The sequence below is a fragment of the Polypterus senegalus genome, chromosome 4, assembly GCF_016835505.1.
Source record: "Polypterus senegalus isolate Bchr_013 chromosome 4, ASM1683550v1, whole genome shotgun sequence".
NCBI classification, from domain to species: domain Eukaryota; kingdom Metazoa; phylum Chordata; class Cladistia; order Polypteriformes; family Polypteridae; genus Polypterus; species Polypterus senegalus.
The window spans coordinates 109,846,474-109,864,503 of NC_053157.1; the positions used below are offsets into that span (position 1 = coordinate 109,846,474).

An 18,030-nucleotide genomic window follows, 5' to 3' on the forward strand; every position below is an offset into this window, starting at 1 on the left:
CAGGAATTGGAGGTTAGTATGTTTGAAAAAGACAATACCACTACAATAAATTATTTCATCAAAGGTCGCGCATGGCCCAGCAGCATCTTGTGTGAGACATGAACAATCACTGCGCCATCATGTTCTCATGTTTAATAACATGCTTTCATTCCAATCATCATGAAAATAATACCACGTATACATCTCAGTATTTTAATTATTAAGAGAGCTGTAATATCACGAATGTAATGGATTCTGTGTCCTGTCGGAGAAAGAGAAAGAACGGAAGCACGTAGTGATTCACACACATAGAGCACATTGAAGATCAAATACAAAACAAAGCATTTAACTTGCTACTTTAGTTATGATGAGATTTGAGAAACTAGTAAATTAAATGATTTTAAGATAAAGTTTATGATGTTCTACTTTAATAACAAAATAAACTACGTTATTAAAGTGGAAATTTCAAGATTAAAGTTGTCATTTCGTGCTTTTTTCCTACTGTGTGCCTATTTTTTTTTTGTCTGTATCCTAATAAGCTCAGATGGTGGGCTACGACTCCCTTTTCATGGCTACTTTGATATTTGACAAGTTCTTTTTTATTTTGGCACTGTGCGACTTTGTGAACTTGAGCTTTGCTATGTCACTCAATCAATTTCCTTTTGTTGATTATACCACGGTTTAAATCAACAAATAGTATGTTTTTCCTTTGTCTCCACTTCGTATTCGCTGAAATTCTTATTTTTTCCCCCGTGCTTTGACCATTGTCTTTTCATAGAAGGCTGAGCTTAAGGGCTATTTATATTGATTTGCATATTCAGAGAGGCGTAATTCTGGGAGGAGTTGGGAAGGGACAGCACGCGCATTCACGCACGTTACTTTTCACGCTGACTGGGATTTATGTAGTGGATGAACGTGGAAGTTGGCGAACGCACAGATTCCTGCATCTGGATTTTTCTGTGCGTAAGCACATTTCGGCTTTTGTGCTTACGTCATGTTATAGTGCGAATTTTATGCACGGTGTTATGCATGAGGCCCCTGGAGCAGAATGTTAGAACTCTACAGTATATAGTCAACAACCAGGCCTGGTATTTAAACCTAGAATGTTGGATTCCTGCAGCATTAGCACTAATTGCTGTGATTCCACACAGCTAATTTAAGTTCCAAACGTTTTATACCTCCATGGATTAATGTATATCAATAAAAAAAAAGAAAAAAAACTATACTCTGCAGAACAGAAGCCTGTTTCGCTGAGAACAAAACAACCAAACATCACAGGGTTTTCACACGCATGCTTAGACTTACACTCACTTATACTTAAAATCATTATGAATCCCTTGCACCCCGGTTATCATCTCTTCCAAGGCCTTCCTGTAATTAAATGCTTTCAAGTAATAAAAACCAGGGCATCAAAGCACAAATACGTTTTTTTTTTTTTTTGCTGAGTTTTGCATTGTACTGTTTTTGTACAATTTTATATTTATTGTTTTTTATTGTCTTATGTTTTGTTCTGTTTATGTCTGTGCATTACAGTGACCAATATATTTTTATTTAGCCATATGTAGGATTGGTCTGACATAGCCGTGTTTGCTGTGTTTATGCTGAACCTTACAATATATACTGTGTAAAACTCCTTTTACATGATTGTGCTTGCCAAATAAATTTGATTATGTTTCTGACTTTTTCTAAAATATCTATATAAGGAAGATACATTATTTCAAATTTTTGTTTGAGTTTCACAAGAAGCCTGACATTTTTTGGCAGGCCAAAGCAGTGACAAATGGTGGATGAGATATCAGTATAGTCTATTGCATTGCAAACTCCCACTCATGCTGAGATATCCATCTATCTATACACACAATTTAGAAGAAGTCTTTCACAGCAGAGTGGACACAACCCTGATAGACCACCAGTTTACCTAAGGTCACTTAATACACATACTAACACTTACACTGGTCCCATTTAGAGTCTTCCATTAAGAACCATATACATTCTTGGCCTGCTTTTTGCATTAAGATATGATAGGGTGTATGAGTCCTTACCAGCAGTTTTAAATCAAAGCCAGAATTAATCCTAGATGAGATATCAGATCGTGTCTTAGCCTACTCATACATACACACTGTTACAGTAACTCATAATGGGTTAGTTTAGTTGTTTTTTTTAACTACCCAAACATCACAAATATTTAATTCAAAAACTTGTGTCTTTAGGCTTTGTACACTGTAAAATATAAATTAAATTACGATTAAATCAACAACACTCCCAGACATATGGTATAAAACTGGACAGTTGAGAAACCATCTCAACAGACATACTGCTCACTGTATTGCTTGCTGCTATGAACAGTGACTAAATGTTATGGTACTTGTCTATGATGGACTGCCCTGTATTGTAGATTATCAAATCTATCACTATAAAATATCTTCTTTTTCATAAAAGGATCATTCTTTTTTTGAGATATCCCATTCTTGCATCTATTCTTCCATTTTCTATACCAGCTTTTCCTATTCAGAGTCAAGGAAATCTGGAACCAATGTTAACAGTAACCAACCAACTTGAAAAGAATCCTGATGGCATTCTTGATGTTGATCTTCACATTGAAAGACTGTACTGTCTAATTTGGTGACTAAGATAGCAGTTTAGAGAGCAGGGTGCTGTTGCTTGGACAAATGATCAGTGCTGTGTTTCAAGAGTACAAGCTGTGTATGCTTATCAGTTAAAGTGCATCTCCTTATCAGTTTGTGGCTCATAATGCCTTCCTTAAGTCAACAGGCACTTAAGTTATCTAATTGAACGGAAACAAACAGGAGTGCTGAATGGTCTATCTAGAAAAGTGAAAGGGTTTCAAAGTCAAAGCCAGTGGCCATTTACTGATAATGCCAAGGTACACACTGCACCTTTGTGTGCCTGTGTGATGCAGCTTTACTGACAAACTCCACAAACAGCTAAATGTGTACTTGTTTTTCTGTATAAGCTCTTTATATGGTAAGCATGGTAAAGAAATAGGAGGCATTTTGGTTTACCTTTCCTGTATAATTGGAATTTGCACAATTTTGGTGAACATAACAATGAGAACATTTAAATCTTAGTCTTTAAAACACAAATTAATAAATACTTAAATTAATAGAAAAGTGCTAAGAAGAATAAATATAATCATTAAGAAGAAACCTTATTTAACAAGCTTAGAAATTACTGAACTTTTTTTGTGAGAAGATGGGCCTACTTTATCAATGGGACAGATCAGCGGAAAGTGAGTGTTGGCAAGATAAACCAGATGAAAAATGTGGACCATTTGTAAATCAAAGGGGGCTGCTGACTATCTCTGGAAGGATTTCTGTAAGAAAGATTGCCCAAGGGTCAGAGGGCAATTTCAAGAATAGACCCATATGAAACTTCAAAGCCACTCACTTTAATGCCACCTAAACATCTTTTCTTTAATGGCAGCCAAAAGTGCAATGAGAGCATTTATTTGTGTTATTTGGGCTTTTGTCACATTGTGTACTAAGCACTGAGGAATAAAAGAATAATAAGATGGCATGGCCATTTGTGTGAAGGTATGAATAGTGTGAGAGTGTATGTCTTATGCTGCATAGCCACACTGAAAATGTTTAAATTCTAAAAATAATTTCAGCATATTAATAAAGTGTAATATGACAACTGCATTACATACAAGTACCAATAGAAAGTCTCACAGAATGATATTTTAATAAGATACAAGCAGTTAAGTACAATATTCTCTCTTATGTTGTCAAATTTTACACCTGGTCTACATAGTGATCTATCTATCTATCTATCTATCTATCTATCTATCTATCTATCTATCTATCTATCTATCTATCCTTATTTGTCTTTCTTTGGGGACTTTTTGAAATTTTATTATTGTGAATGAACAATCTGATTTTTCAAAATAAGAAATGATTTTCTTACACAAACAATGAAAATCAGATCACTCAAAACATTTTTTAATACTTTAATTAAAAAAAATACAATGTATTTAGATCCATACACTCTTTGAAATCGCCAAAGCATTGCCAAAGGTTTACTCTTCAGTTAGTTCATATTTATTATATGACAGGCAGACTCCATTTTTCCTTTGCCTATTGAGTATCATTTTCAAAAGTGCCTAGAAGATAGAAAAAGAATCTGTGAATTTGCATAGAACAATTGTAATGTGACATTTTCAACCTCGCTTATCCCAATTAAAAGTCACAGTGAGTTTTTGCCTTTCCTAGAAACATTGGGCAAAAGTTGGGAACCACTTTATTGCCAGGGCTGCTCACCCACACAACTACACACTGGACCAACTTCAGTTACTAGTTAACCAAATACACACACCTTATGTGAGCAAAACCCAGGAAGACATGAGGAGAATGCTCCACACATTCATGGAAAAAGCTAATTTTGTAGAATAGGATATAGTCATGTACTTGTTAACAATATAACAAATTCTACAAAAACAACTTCTTCTTATTATTATTATTATTAATATTGCAACACTTTAGGTATTACAAAATGCATCTGTTTCTAATTTACTATTATGTATGAAGACCTTAACATACACTTCTTTGGGTCTTCATAACACTTACAAAGCATCGGTAATGTGTTTATTCATCTCTGCAATGTGACCTGCTAACAAAACTTAACTTTGGAGTGCTCTGAGGTGGCTTAACTGAGACACATTTTTTTGATGTTACATATTTAGTTTAAGATTTGTGGATCCTTCATATTAATAAGTAATTTCACACTTCAGAAACCTGAAGAAACCTATCTACTGATGTTTTATAAGTGTTAATCAATAGTAATAGATGCATTTTTGCAATACCCAGCAACTGAAATATATTTCCATTATTATTATTATTATTATTATTATTACTATTATTATTATTATTATTATTATTATTATTATTATTATTATTATTATTAATAATAATAATAATAATAATTTTCAAACCCCATCCATCCATAGAATTAGTGAATTTGCTAAATCTAATGTTACGGTCATTGAGAGCTGGAGCCCATCTCAGCAGGACTGTGTGCCAGATAGTTTGCAGGACAGAATGCCAGTGTATTGCAGGGCATAGTCATTTGGTTGTTTTAGGGTCACTTAATATGCAAGAGGACAACAAGAGTATCTAGAGGACACCCACAATCCCTCACACTAAGCCAGTTTAAAGTTGCCAATCAACTTAACAAACACAAATTTGTGATGTGGGAGGAAACTGAAGTACTTGGTGAAACCCATAGAGGTTGACTCCACACAAATAACGAACAAGCTGGGATAGGAACCTACTGGAGCTGTGTGGCACAGGTACCAACCTTCATGCCACCATGTTTTTCTCATTCTATCAGTTCATTTTGTTTGGGATTGCTATAATTATTCCTAATGGTTTTGTTGTTGTTTCACATGAAAATCAATTATTGGTTTTTATATTCTTCTGCATGGCAAATCATTTTGTTTTGTTTGCATGCATGTTTATTTGTTTCCCCACAATCTAGTGGTGCCTGTATGGAAAAAATACAGTTGAAACAGTTAATAAACTGCTGTCTTACCGCCAGTTTTGTGCTTAGACAGGATATGTCGGACATCTGGAGGAAGTTGGTTAGAGGATGAAGTTGGCCACTGATAATTTGGCTGCATAAGAGAAGATAGTTCAGATATTTTAACAATCTTACTGTACTTTGTTATGTTAAAGTCAGAATATCCCAAACCACAAAAACAACTTTCACTTTTTTATAATATCTGTAATTTTCATAAAATTGTGGTATTTCAAGCAGATTGATTTATTGATGTCATGAATTGAGACAAGAAAACATTCACTATACATTTGCCATTAAAGAAGACAATAAACATGTGGATATGCATGATTAAATATATAAATATTTTTAAGAACAAGAAGAATAAGAGTTTATTTGAAGAAGGGAAATGCCTTTACAAGTCTTTCAAACAAGGAATGACAGCTGCTCTGCAGGTTGGAAAATCTGCAGAAGTGGGCATCTGATTTGCATTAAAATGAACATCTGAGCACTGGTGGAAGTGTGTGACTTTTTCTTCTGTTCTGGTATAATTATCAAATATACGGCAAATTGTATCCAAAAAAGCAGGTGAAAAGAGAGAAGACAATAAACAAACTTGTCAAAATGAAAGATGAAAACAGAACTGTTGAAAAGGACTTGTTTCACATAAGCACTTGTTTAAATCACATTCCTATGACTACAACAGGTTCTTTGTCCATGTGTTTGGTAAAAGAGATTCAGAGGCATGCTGGGACATTTTCAAACCTCAGTTATTGGCCATTGTTAAAAAAAGTAGTTCAGTTATGTGAAAGAGATTATAGAACACACAGTTTCTGTCAGTCTTTGTTTCATATAGCACCTTCTAAATCCATACAAAGTACTTTGCAAAATATATCATTTTCAACTGTAAGAACAAGCTAATTCACTAAAAATCCACATATGTAAATATAGTAAAAATATGTAAAAAAGTGACATTTTTTTTCTTTTTAGTTTATTGTGGACATGTTATATTTATTTAAACAGTATCAATAAATAATGATATACTGTAACAAACTTCATGCCACATTTATATTTTGTAGTCCACTCATGTGATTTAAAAAAAAAAAAAAATACATTTTTTATGAGAAAAAAGTAAGTACATTTATTGTTTTGTTTTGTTTTTTATATATTCTTTATTAATCCACAAAGGGAAATTTTCTTTTGCATGACCTTTTTTTTTGGAGGTCAGTACACAGGGCCAGCCATTGTATAGCATCCCAGAGGAATTTTCAGGTTAAAAGCCTTGCTCAAGGGCCATTGCAGAATCCCTTTTGGAAATAACAGGATTTGAACCAGCAACCTTCCAGTTGCCAGCGCAGATCTTTAACCTCAGTGTCACCATCCCACTGTATTACTACCTTAAATACCTTAAATTAGAATTAGGTACACCAGGTCAGGTGAAGATTAGAACAGCATTAGAGGGGTTCTTGGAGGAAACTGACTTATTTAAACATTACACATTTAGTTTGTGTTGCTCTTTGCTGATGTGTATTATCACCATGTCTCTCTGAGGTCCTCAAAAATAAGGAAAGGGATTTTAAAAGATCTCCAAGCAATTGGAAATCAAAACTTCCACTGGCTGGTAGATCATCTACAAGTGGAGTCAAACCACTTACAATGTGTCCAGGCCTGGTCACTCAAGCAAGTTTAGTCCTAGAGCAGAATATGTGAAAAGATGTTTCTATGAATCCCAGAATGTCATCACAGGACCTACAGGTTGCTCTTGCCACTGTTGATGTCAAAGTGCATGAGTTTACCATTATGAAAGAGGCTATAAAAATTAGATCTAAATGGGAGAGGTGCTATGAAGAAACCATTGCTGTCCAGAAAGAACATAAGGGCTAGACTAAAATTTGCCCTTGACCACTTATGCAAAGACCCGGACTTCTTGAAAAAAGTGCTCTAGACAGACAAGATAAAGGTAGAGTTATTTGGCCATAATACCAGAAGATATGTTTGGAGAAATCCAAAGACAGGATTTAACCAACAGAACTTGATACCACCTGTAAAGCATGGTGATGGAAATGCTTTGCTGCATGAGGTCCAGGGTAGCTCACCATAATAGAATCCACTGTGCATTCTTCATTGTACCAGAGAGTACTTGAGGATAATGTGAGACCATCTGTCAGAAGTTTGAAGCTCAACCTGAAAGTTAGCCTTAAGACATTGCAATGACCCCTAACATAACAGTAAATCCACCAAGGAAATGCTGAAAAGAAATGGAGGGTTCTGGAATGGTCAAGTCAAAGAGCAAATCTGAATCCCCTGAAGATGTGGTGTTGGGAAGGTTTTCAAACAAGCTGTTCAAGTAAGAAACTCCTGAAATATCACACAGAGGATAGAATTCTGCATGGAGGAGTAGTATAAACTTTCTTCCAGTTGATGTCAGGTACTAGTAGACAATTACATGAAACACCTGGTTGAGGTTGTTTCTACCAAAGGGAGCAATACCATCTATTAGAACCAAGGGTGTACTTAACTTTTTCCACACGAGAAAATGGCATAATTGTTCATTTTTCTTAGTCAAATTTTCATTTTTTTTAAATTACATTCCCTTTGTCTAAAAAAAACTCTTTAAATGATGATAAAATCTCGATGTGTCCATATATGTACTGTAGGTAGTACCATGGTCATATCTGATGAAGTAAAACATATAAATATAACATAGAAAGGGGTCTTTGTTTTTCTTTAAAGATTCAGATTTCTGACCACCATCTATAGACACACTGTTAGGTTATTTCGGGATGATAAATTAGCCTGACATGACTAAGTAAATTTATTAAAATCTGAGTACTAGGGTGTTGTACCGTGTTAGCCATTATGATTGTAGAGAAAAGTCAAGCAAAATGACACCTTTTATTGGATAACTAAAAAGATTACAATATACATCTTCAGAATATACGGTATCACTCAGTTGATAGTTGTATTGAATATCAGTTTGCCTTTGTAGTAAGGTCTCTTCCCTATTAATATGACTTCTAGACATTGCATCATTCTACTGTATGGTATGGAACTGGCAGGTGAAGTTCAATAGATTTTACTTAATCAATGTTGAATAGCTGGAAATCACTTTTGAGATCTGGTCGTTGAGGAAATCATGTATGTATTGCTTTTGGGTTGGCACAGTAAATCCTGTCCTGAGAAACTTCTTCAAACACCTTATGGGGAATTCCCAGATCTTCCCAGGCAAGGTGAAACATGCGATCTCATCAATTTGTCCTGGGTCTTTTACCTGTGTGCAATGCCTTGTAAACCTCCCTTGGGAGACACCAAGACAGCATTAACATGTCGAAACCATCTCAGTTAGTTCCTTATGATCCAGAGGAGCACCGTTCTCCCATGTTGCTAAACTCTTCTATCTAAAATCTACAGTAGACCCAGCAAAATCATGCAATAGCCTCAGTTTAGCCTCTTCCACTCACAATCTCATTCTTTTAGTCACTGCCAAGAGTTTGTGAGACAAGAATTGCCTCATCCATCAATTATGAACAAGACCTCAAGGTTCTTGAACTCTTCGACTTCTCTCAGTTGCTTGCCCAAATAGCACAAGTCACCTTTTTCTTGTAGAGGGCCATGACAGCAGATTTATTGTAACTCATTTTATTATCAGCCAAATCACAGTCAACTGCAAACTACTCCAGTGTGTGCCACAATTCATAATCTGATGAATTCAAGAGTCTGTCTGCAAACAGCAGCGATTCAGTGTTTAGGTTCCAAACTAGATACTCTCCAAACCTTGGTGTCACCCTTGATATCCTGTCCATGAAAATCACAAACAGTAAAGAAAACAAGATGAACCCTTAGCTGATTCCACTGTCCACAATGAATAAATTGGAACTTAACACAAACTGTGCAAGCACATCTCTTGCCCCACAGATACAGAAGCCAAATTGCACAATGTAATAGGTTCAGAAACCTATACTACTGAAGCATCTTCAGCAAGATACTATTGGGTACACAGTCATAAACCACATCGACCATATCGACAGAAATGGCAAATTCCCATGATCCTTCAAATACCTGTGCAAGAGTAAAGAGTTGCTGTACCATACCACGGTCAGTATGAAATCCAAATTGTTTTTCATAGATCTGAGGTAAGCCTATTCAACAGAGTTTATGTTCAAGTTGCCAGGCACAAGCATTCTCAGGAAGACTAAGAGAGTGTGATCCTTCAGTAAGTGGAGCAAACCTTTTTTCCACCTTTTCAAAAATGAAGACTACCACGCTTGTTTGCCACTTTCCCTACTATCCGTAAAAAACTGTATTCTTCCATTCCCAAAATGCATTTCAGCTTTTCTGTTTGCATCTCATCCACCGCTTATTTTAATAATAGCAGCAACCTCAGACATGAATTTGGCCTCAACCCATGCATCTGGCCTTCTGTAAACTATTTTCAATCTATGGCTTTTATTTTTTTCAGTCTGGAGTTATATAGCAATAAACATTTACAATAAAGTCTTAGCAGTTTCTATTACAGTGAAATTGTTAAGCAGCTCACAGCCAGCTGCCGTTTATATACAGGTATTATCATAAAAACTTTTTTTCTTAATCTGCCAAAGGAAGAGATGTGCCAATTAACATTTTTAAGTCGGAGAACAGGAAATTAAAGACATTCTTTTTGTTACATAAAGTTTCACATTATACCTATTTAATATGAGGGGTGGCATCACTGTAATGTTTATATTTCATGCCGAGATGATATGAAAAACAATAGTGTGATTTGACAGCTCCTTTGTCTCTCCCAAAACACCTTCAGGAAGTAGTGACACTTATTAAGCTTATCTCTTATCATCTGATTGGAAACAAGGGGAAAGCAATAGAGGCATGATGGACAAAAGAAGGGAAATTTCATAATCCAGCTGGGTGAACAAAGGAAAAGTAATTTTTTTTTAAAATTAGTTTTTTTGTGGTGCTGATTATTGTTGTAGGACTAAAAAAAATAAAATAACTAGTAGCCTATGCGAAACATAACTGGTTTATATACATACTGTATATGACTTAATTTTAGCAGTATAAAATAAAAAGTAACTGCTTGAGAATTGAAAATAAAGGAGCTTAAGCAAACTAATGACAGGTTTATTAACAGTACAAGGAAGGTCTTTTTAAAACCTTCTCCAGTTTTTACCCTCTTAACAACCTCATGTTGAAGTTCTATGGGCAGCTCCTTGGTCTTCATGAAAGCAGAACTATTCTAATCTCTATTATTTGTGATATCTGTTGTGCACACTATTTTACGTCTAATTAATACAGATTCTTGTTTACTATGGTATGGAGAGTGGCAACATGTTTGTCAGACATGCAATTAAAAGTATCACTGTACTCTTTATATGTCACTATACTGATACTACTGTTACTACTATTACTGCTGCTGCTACTGCCATTAAGCAAAATATAAGGGTAAATCAAAAAGTAAAGGCAAACTGAAAATTAAGTGTTAACCACAATAAATAGAAGATGACTAGACATTCACGGGTTAAGGCCAGGTCGAACACGCACAGTGCAGCTCTCCGCTGTTATTCTAATTGAAGCCAAGGTCAAATGAACATGTGCCATAATGAGATTTCTTTGGAAAGAGGGAATGAAACCTGACGTAATTCACAGAAGGATGCTGGCTCAGTAAAGAAGTGAAAACAGCATGACTCAACAAAAAGTTTATGAATGGGTACAAAGGTTTAGAGCAGGCGGAACAAGTGTAACCTACGAAGTTTGATCTGGTCGACTATCAATATCGTGCACCCAAGCCCACATCAACAAGGCAAAGGCCTTTGTCAGAGAAGACCGACGGATTACGTTGTCTGCTGTTGCTCCACATTTGGATCTGGACATGCCAAGGTGCATGATAACATGGGATACCATAAACTTTGCCCAAGATGGGTACCTAAACAGCTCACTGATTGGCACAAGCCAACATCCTTGGGAGAATTTCAGCAGATTTCACTCGCCCTGCCCAAAGAAATCTCACAGTAATGTGTTGTTCAACAATGGTGCAATGCTGCAGCCAAGTGTTCATGTTCATTTGACCTTGGCTTCAATTAGACCAACAGCAGAGCACTGTGCTGTGCACCTCTGAGTTACCCCAAAGCCCCCATGAACGTGTTGTATTGTATCAGCTTCTCATTCTTTGTAGTTACCAGGTAATATTCAAATTGCCTTTACTTTGTAAATTGCTTTCATGTTTAATAAACAGGTTTAAAGCAGGAAAATCAAGTGTAACCAACAAAGTTTGATCTGGTCATCAAACCCCTCATCAATATGGCGAATGCCTTCATCAGCGAAGACCATGATTGTAAATAAATGTAACGTAGTCAAGAAAAGAGTAGAATTAACAAGTGAAAGGAAGCACAATACAAAAACAAATAACTTTAGTCAGATACCCACTTTTTATTTCCCTTGCTCTTTTATGTTTACTGACCAAGTAGCAGTATTGTCCAAAATAAAAAAGGGAGAGGCCTGAAGACAAACTGAGCACAAATGGTAGAGGATTTTTTCAAGTAAAAGAAGAAATATACAATTTCTTTTAGAATACATTTAGCAGTCTCTGTTATCCTCTCCTGTAGCTAATGTGGGATGTTTGACAATGGGTAGAAAATATATTTTAAGAGATTTTAAAAGATTTTTTATAAAATCTGTCATCCTAATTTCTATTTTTGTGGGAGGACATAGTAACTCGAGTAATATATTTCAAGGAATCAAAAAATTAATTATTATTTTTTGTTATCTTGAAAAACATAAAGATGTATATACAGCATACCCTTTAACTAATGACAGTGCAAGGTTATTTTGCTCCCTAGGCCAAACTTCTTAGTGCACCAACTGACTGTTCAGTAGCTAGCCCGTGCGGCTGGGTTTTCCCCAACTATGATCTGCGCCCTAGGCGAATGCCCAGTTTGCCTTAATGGTGGCGCCAGCACTGCCTTTAACAAACTAATAATAGGCAACAGGGATGTGACATGCATGAAGAAAGAAAATGAAATTTCAAGTCTAATTGTAGTTTATCATCATGTGTAGAATATACAAAGAAATTCTTACTTCCACATCTCAATAAAACAGTGACAATAATATAATAGCAACACAATATGTGAAAAAAATAAAATAAATGTTCAGGCAAATTAGTATTTGCTGCTCTCATTATGTTCAAGCCAAGATGGAAACATAAGATCATTGTAGCACTCACCAAGTGTTTATTTACTTGGTGACAGCCTTGATGTTTGTTTGAACTTCTAAAATCTGTGAGGTTAGATGACACTGTGCATGTTTTAGTGCTGCTTACAAATGTTGGACGATGGCAGCAGCAATGCTGGGGAGGTGAAGATGCATTGACCTCTGTAAAATGAAAGCCATTATCCTGTGTGAATAAACAAATGAAACAGTAAAAATCTGATAAAATAAATAAATAAGGAAATTAATCAATTAAATAAATAATAAACGTTTGTTCATCCCTAGCATATTTTTGAAACACAGTTAAGTATTCATTTGTCCATTTTCTAATACAGTTATCCAGTTCAAGGTGAAGGTATCACAGGCAAAAAGCAGGGATCAGTCCCAGACTGGGCACTAGTGCATCACAAGCCACGCTTACACTCAGACCCACACTCCCTGAAATGTTGCAGATTTTGAGCCACTAACTAACCTAAGAAGCACATCTTTGGAATCCTTGGAGAAAACAAAATGACTTTGAATAAACTCACCCAGATAATGACTGGGCCCAGAATTCAAAGCCAGGACTCTAATCGCTACATCACTGTATGCTTTACCTTGCATATCCATGTTTTTAAATAGCATAACCCTTTTACAGGACAATATTGCTTTTTATTAAGTTCAATGGCTGGCACAGGCACGTGTACCCTGTGTATCATACTGTTAATCCTCTACATTTTATCACAAATTAATATAAATTCTCTCTTATGTGGTTTGGTGTCTCATATTTTAGTATATTTAATTTTGTTACAATATATGCATAAAATTAAGTTAAATGAGAAATTAAAAGTGTGCATAGGTTTTCTAATCTAGTATTCAAGAGCTTTTATGCCTCTTCATTTTAAATATGCATTTCATTCATTATCTTCTCTTCAGGTAGCAGCTTTTGCAGCAAATACATTTGTATATATATATATATATATATATATATATATATATATATATATATATAGTATATATACAGTATATAATCTTAATTTTGTTTTTAAATGCTGAAAATTCTGCCTATTATATACAATAATGTGTTTCTTATCTTGAAGTTAACTAAATTAACTACATATAGGCTCATTAAGAAATATTAGCTAATCTAAAGTTGATTCTTCTTAAGCACCCAAAGCTACCAGGTTAGACTTCTACTCCTATCATCTTATATTGGAAAAGACAGGATCAGAAAATGGATTGATAATATTTCCTAAGACTAAAATAAGTATAGATGTTTTCATTACCTCACAGTTTTTTAGTTCCTTGTGTCTGTTGGTTTTATTAAACATTTTTAACTGCAAAGAGAAAATGTAACATTTGATTACAAAAAAAAAAATTGATCTTGCATTTATATAAGACGTGTATTTTTATTTCCCCTAGAAAAGTGTGATTATTTATTTATTTATATCTATCTATCTATCTACCATAAATTTGATTACATGCATGCCAATGGTCCAATGACTTAATGATGTCAAGAGTTCAAATTATTTATAGTATTGTTCTAGAATGATTTCATTCCAGGTGTTGACCCCTTACTTAAAGTTCAAGATTGCTTAAAAAAATCATAGACTCGATCCAGTTCTAATCGTAATGTGGTCTTAATATCAGTCCCCAAAATGCTAAAAAAACATCTTTAACATATGAATCTGGACATTTAAAAATACTGTAACTTGTTTGCATACCTGAGATTTTAACATATGAATCTCTGACTCAAGTTGTTCCTTTTTATCATTCAGGGTTTCTCTGTCGTTTCTTTCCTTCTTGAAATCTTCTTCATAAATCTGAACCTTTGGATTAAGCACATTGAAAAGACTTATTTTGATGCAGGTTAAGATTTTAATGATATATGATGTCTGTTCAGAAAAAGTCCAGCCACTGTTAATATAATGAGAACAGTTTGTGGCATTGATGTAACCTGGCAGCCAAGGTGAGTGGACTAGAATGCTCATGCATGAACAATGACGACATCACAGGACTAATCAGGGAGACGTTAGAGCAACAGTTCTGCATCAAATTTTGCATTAATCAGAAAGCTTTTGGGGAAGATACAATGAGTGGTTAAGCATCAAATCACCAAGGTGACTCAGCCACCCTACAGCCCAAATTTGGCGTCCTGTGACTTCTGGCTTTTTTGAAAACTAAAATCACATTTTAAGGGGTTGAAATTCCAGACTGTCAATGAGATTTTGGTGATTCCAAAAAAAGATTTTGCAGAGTGTTTTGAACAGATGAAGAGGTACTTGGAGAACTTTGTGAGGTCCCAATGTGCCTATTTTGAAAAGGACTGAGGCGTCATTGTCCTGTGTACAATGTTTCTTGTATCTTCTTCAATAATTGTATCTATTTTTCATATTACATGGCTGGATACTTACCGGACAGACCTCGTATTGGGTGTACTGCAGTAAGGGCCATAGATGCAATACAATTTTTGCTTTGCACAAACCAGAATGTAAACACTGAATGAAGCTTCTCACTGGTATCGTAATAGTAAATATTAATCACAGCAAAAGAAGTACATTTAAATTACTGCCATAGGCCAGTAGTTCTAGAATCAATATACAGCAGTAGAATGGCAGTGTATATAACAAAGATCCAGGTTCAGTCCCCCAGCTCACCGGGAGACAATGAACAAATCACCATGATCCCTGAAAAGCACTCACATGCTATTCCGGATGACAGTTAGAAATTTATCTAATCTTGTTGGGAGAGGTTGTATCTTCCCTGTGACCTCCAAAAGGTTAAACAGCTTTGAAATTGGAAAGCAAAATGAATTGAATTTGTGACTTGTAGGATCACAAATTATACCTCAGAGCTTTTATTTTTGACATTATATTCAGAGCAAAATCACCAGTGCTAAATTGACCTGTGTATATATGGAAATATTATTTCATATACTGTATTCATTTTCAAGAGTTAATTTAACATTGGGAATTTTTTTGTGATTTTATGGACACGTTTTTGCAAAAGAATAGGTACAGACTAAACATGCACCTAGGATCTGAAAAACACAACTAATTTTTCTCACACTGCTAAGGCACTAGAACCAGAGTGTCACACAACAAGAGTCTAATAAAGTAAGGATTTTAATTAAAAAGGGAATTTGGTTGAAACTGGTTGAATAATGCATGGATTTATCCTCTAATTAAAAGCTTGTCTGAAACAAAAATCAGCATCCCTAAGGTTGGTGAGTTTAATGCATGTTTCTTAAAGTGAGCATTTACACTCTGTAGACTTGGATTTTTAATTTCTCTGATCTGCATATATTATATTATATTATATTATATTATATTATATTATATTATATTATATTATATTATATTATATTATATTATACCAGTAACGGCGGACTGCAAGATAACGTGCAGTGAATACACGTGACTTGAGCATTCCTAGTATTCATCCTCTTTCTCTTTAAGTTTATCATTCATCTGCTCAGAGGTTGATGTGCTTGGTGCTTGCTGCTTCCTGAGCAGCTCGTTTCCTCCACCCTAGCGGTCCACTTCTTTGCTTCTTCTGTCAGCATCTTTTTGCGTTAAAACTGATTAAGTCAGTGTTTGTGTTGCAATTACTTAGTACGTTTTTTTCTTAATTTTCCACTTAAGCTGGCACTTAAGTCTTCAATCTGCATCAAGAATGATTTAGCCATATGCATGTGCCACACGGCAGCCCTGCTGCCAAGAGTTGATAGTAAAATAAAATTAAAAAAACATTAAATGAGTAATAAAAATCATTACCCCCAAAGCTGATAGTAGATGTCATGTAGTATATATGTTCCAAATGTCAGGCCAATATCTCAAACGGTTTGCGAGCTACAGGTGATTTAAATTCCTGGACAGACAAACGGACAGCCACGGTAGCGTATTATATAAGAAGATTACAAGTGGTGAAGTAACTAGTGATGCTGACTAACAATTGCAAGGCTTCCTACCCAGAAGAACAGTCACATTTTATGCAGAATTTCAGTGTTCTTCATGTGTTCTTGCAGGTCTTTACTCCAGCCTCTTCAGACATCTCACAGACATACATTAAAGATCAAATGGTGACTTCAGATTTGCCCAGGTGTTTGGAGGTGTATGTGTATGGCCTGGCTTGGATTAGTGTGCTATCCATAGCTGGTTTGTATAAAGTTCCAGGATAAATTTGCAAACATGGAATAAGTAGGTTAAACATTGATGAATTGCTAAATGTGTAAGGAGAGTGAAGAACAACAAGAAGTTAGAGAATTACATTCAGGCATGACTTGTGTCAGTAATTTAGAAATATGGAGTAATACAAAGAACAAAATGTATGAAATGTACTTTATTCAAACATAATTGTTTCAGTATCCATCCATCCTTTTCTAGAATTTGTTCAGTCCCATTAAGAATTCTCGAGAGACAGAGCCTGTTGGATTACAGGTAAGATCTAAGCTTTGATTGGATACCACTTAATGATAGGACTCACTTATAGTAGCCCTAAGACCAGGCCAATTTAGAGTTGCTAATCAGCCTAACATGTACACCTTTGGGATGTGGGAGAAAACTGGATTAGTACCCCATATTCTAGTTTGGTTAAAATAATTTTTAAAATTTGTCCTGAATGGTTTTGAGCTAATACACAAATTTATTACCATAGTTGATAGACTTCAGTCCCATGCACATATGTAAGTCTATTTTGCTCAGTGAATTAAACTTCTCGTTGTAATAGTTTGAGAGGGCTTATTATTAATTATTTTATTAGCCTTGACTTGTGAATTTACTTCAAAGATGTTGCTCAGTACTATAGACAACAGAACCCTTGCCATTTGGGAGTAGAGTGCAAATAAGGCATACTAGGTAGTAAGAGAATGCAGCAGATCCAGTGATAATAGTTTAGAATGTTTCTAAAGTTGCCTATGTGAGATATCATTTCAAGACTTCATGTACAGTACTTGTCAGAGTATTTTTCAGCTTTCCCTTATTATACTTGTTACCTATCAATTACTGATATTCAGGCTAGGCTGGGGTTTGCCATTTACTTTAAGTTTATACTCTTGCAACCTGACTGTGAAGACCAACAGCAGAGCCTCAATCAAAAGGCCTGAACTCTGTCTTCACAATTCTCCTCAGGTTTCCCATATTGTACTTAAGGAAAACAGTTCTCTTGCTGGTATTTAGTTTTAGATGGAGTTTGACACTCACTTTGGTTAATGATGGTATGATCCCTCTGTGACAAGGGTCCCCACCAGCTTCAAACTGATGATGGAAACAAAGTTCTTTCTTAATTTCCCTTATGGTATTTGTTGGATGTCATTCATGTACCAGTATAACTGGATTTTACCAAATACTTCAAGTTTCATTT

The 18,030-nt window shown here is 35.2% G+C and overlaps 1 protein-coding gene across 3 annotated transcripts in view; it reads right to left on the reverse strand.

Moving 5' to 3' along the window:
• Positions 1-3,935: 3,935 nt before the first annotated feature.
• LOC120527571 (TNFAIP3-interacting protein 3-like) overlaps positions 3,936-18,030 on the reverse strand; it is a 39,547-nt gene continuing 25,452 nt past the window's right edge. For all 3 annotated transcript variants that reach the window (XM_039751140.1, XM_039751141.1, XM_039751139.1), the window contains 5 exons: positions 14,394-14,498; positions 13,956-14,006; positions 12,707-12,877; positions 5,530-5,611; positions 3,936-4,102 (listed from right to left, as the gene is read on the reverse strand). In XM_039751140.1, coding sequence (XP_039607074.1) covers positions 4,077-4,102; positions 5,530-5,611; positions 12,707-12,877; positions 13,956-14,006; positions 14,394-14,498 — 435 coding nt within the window. In that variant the 3' untranslated portion in view covers positions 3,936-4,076. The remainder of the gene's footprint in view (positions 4,103-5,529; positions 5,612-12,706; positions 12,878-13,955; positions 14,007-14,393; positions 14,499-18,030) is intronic.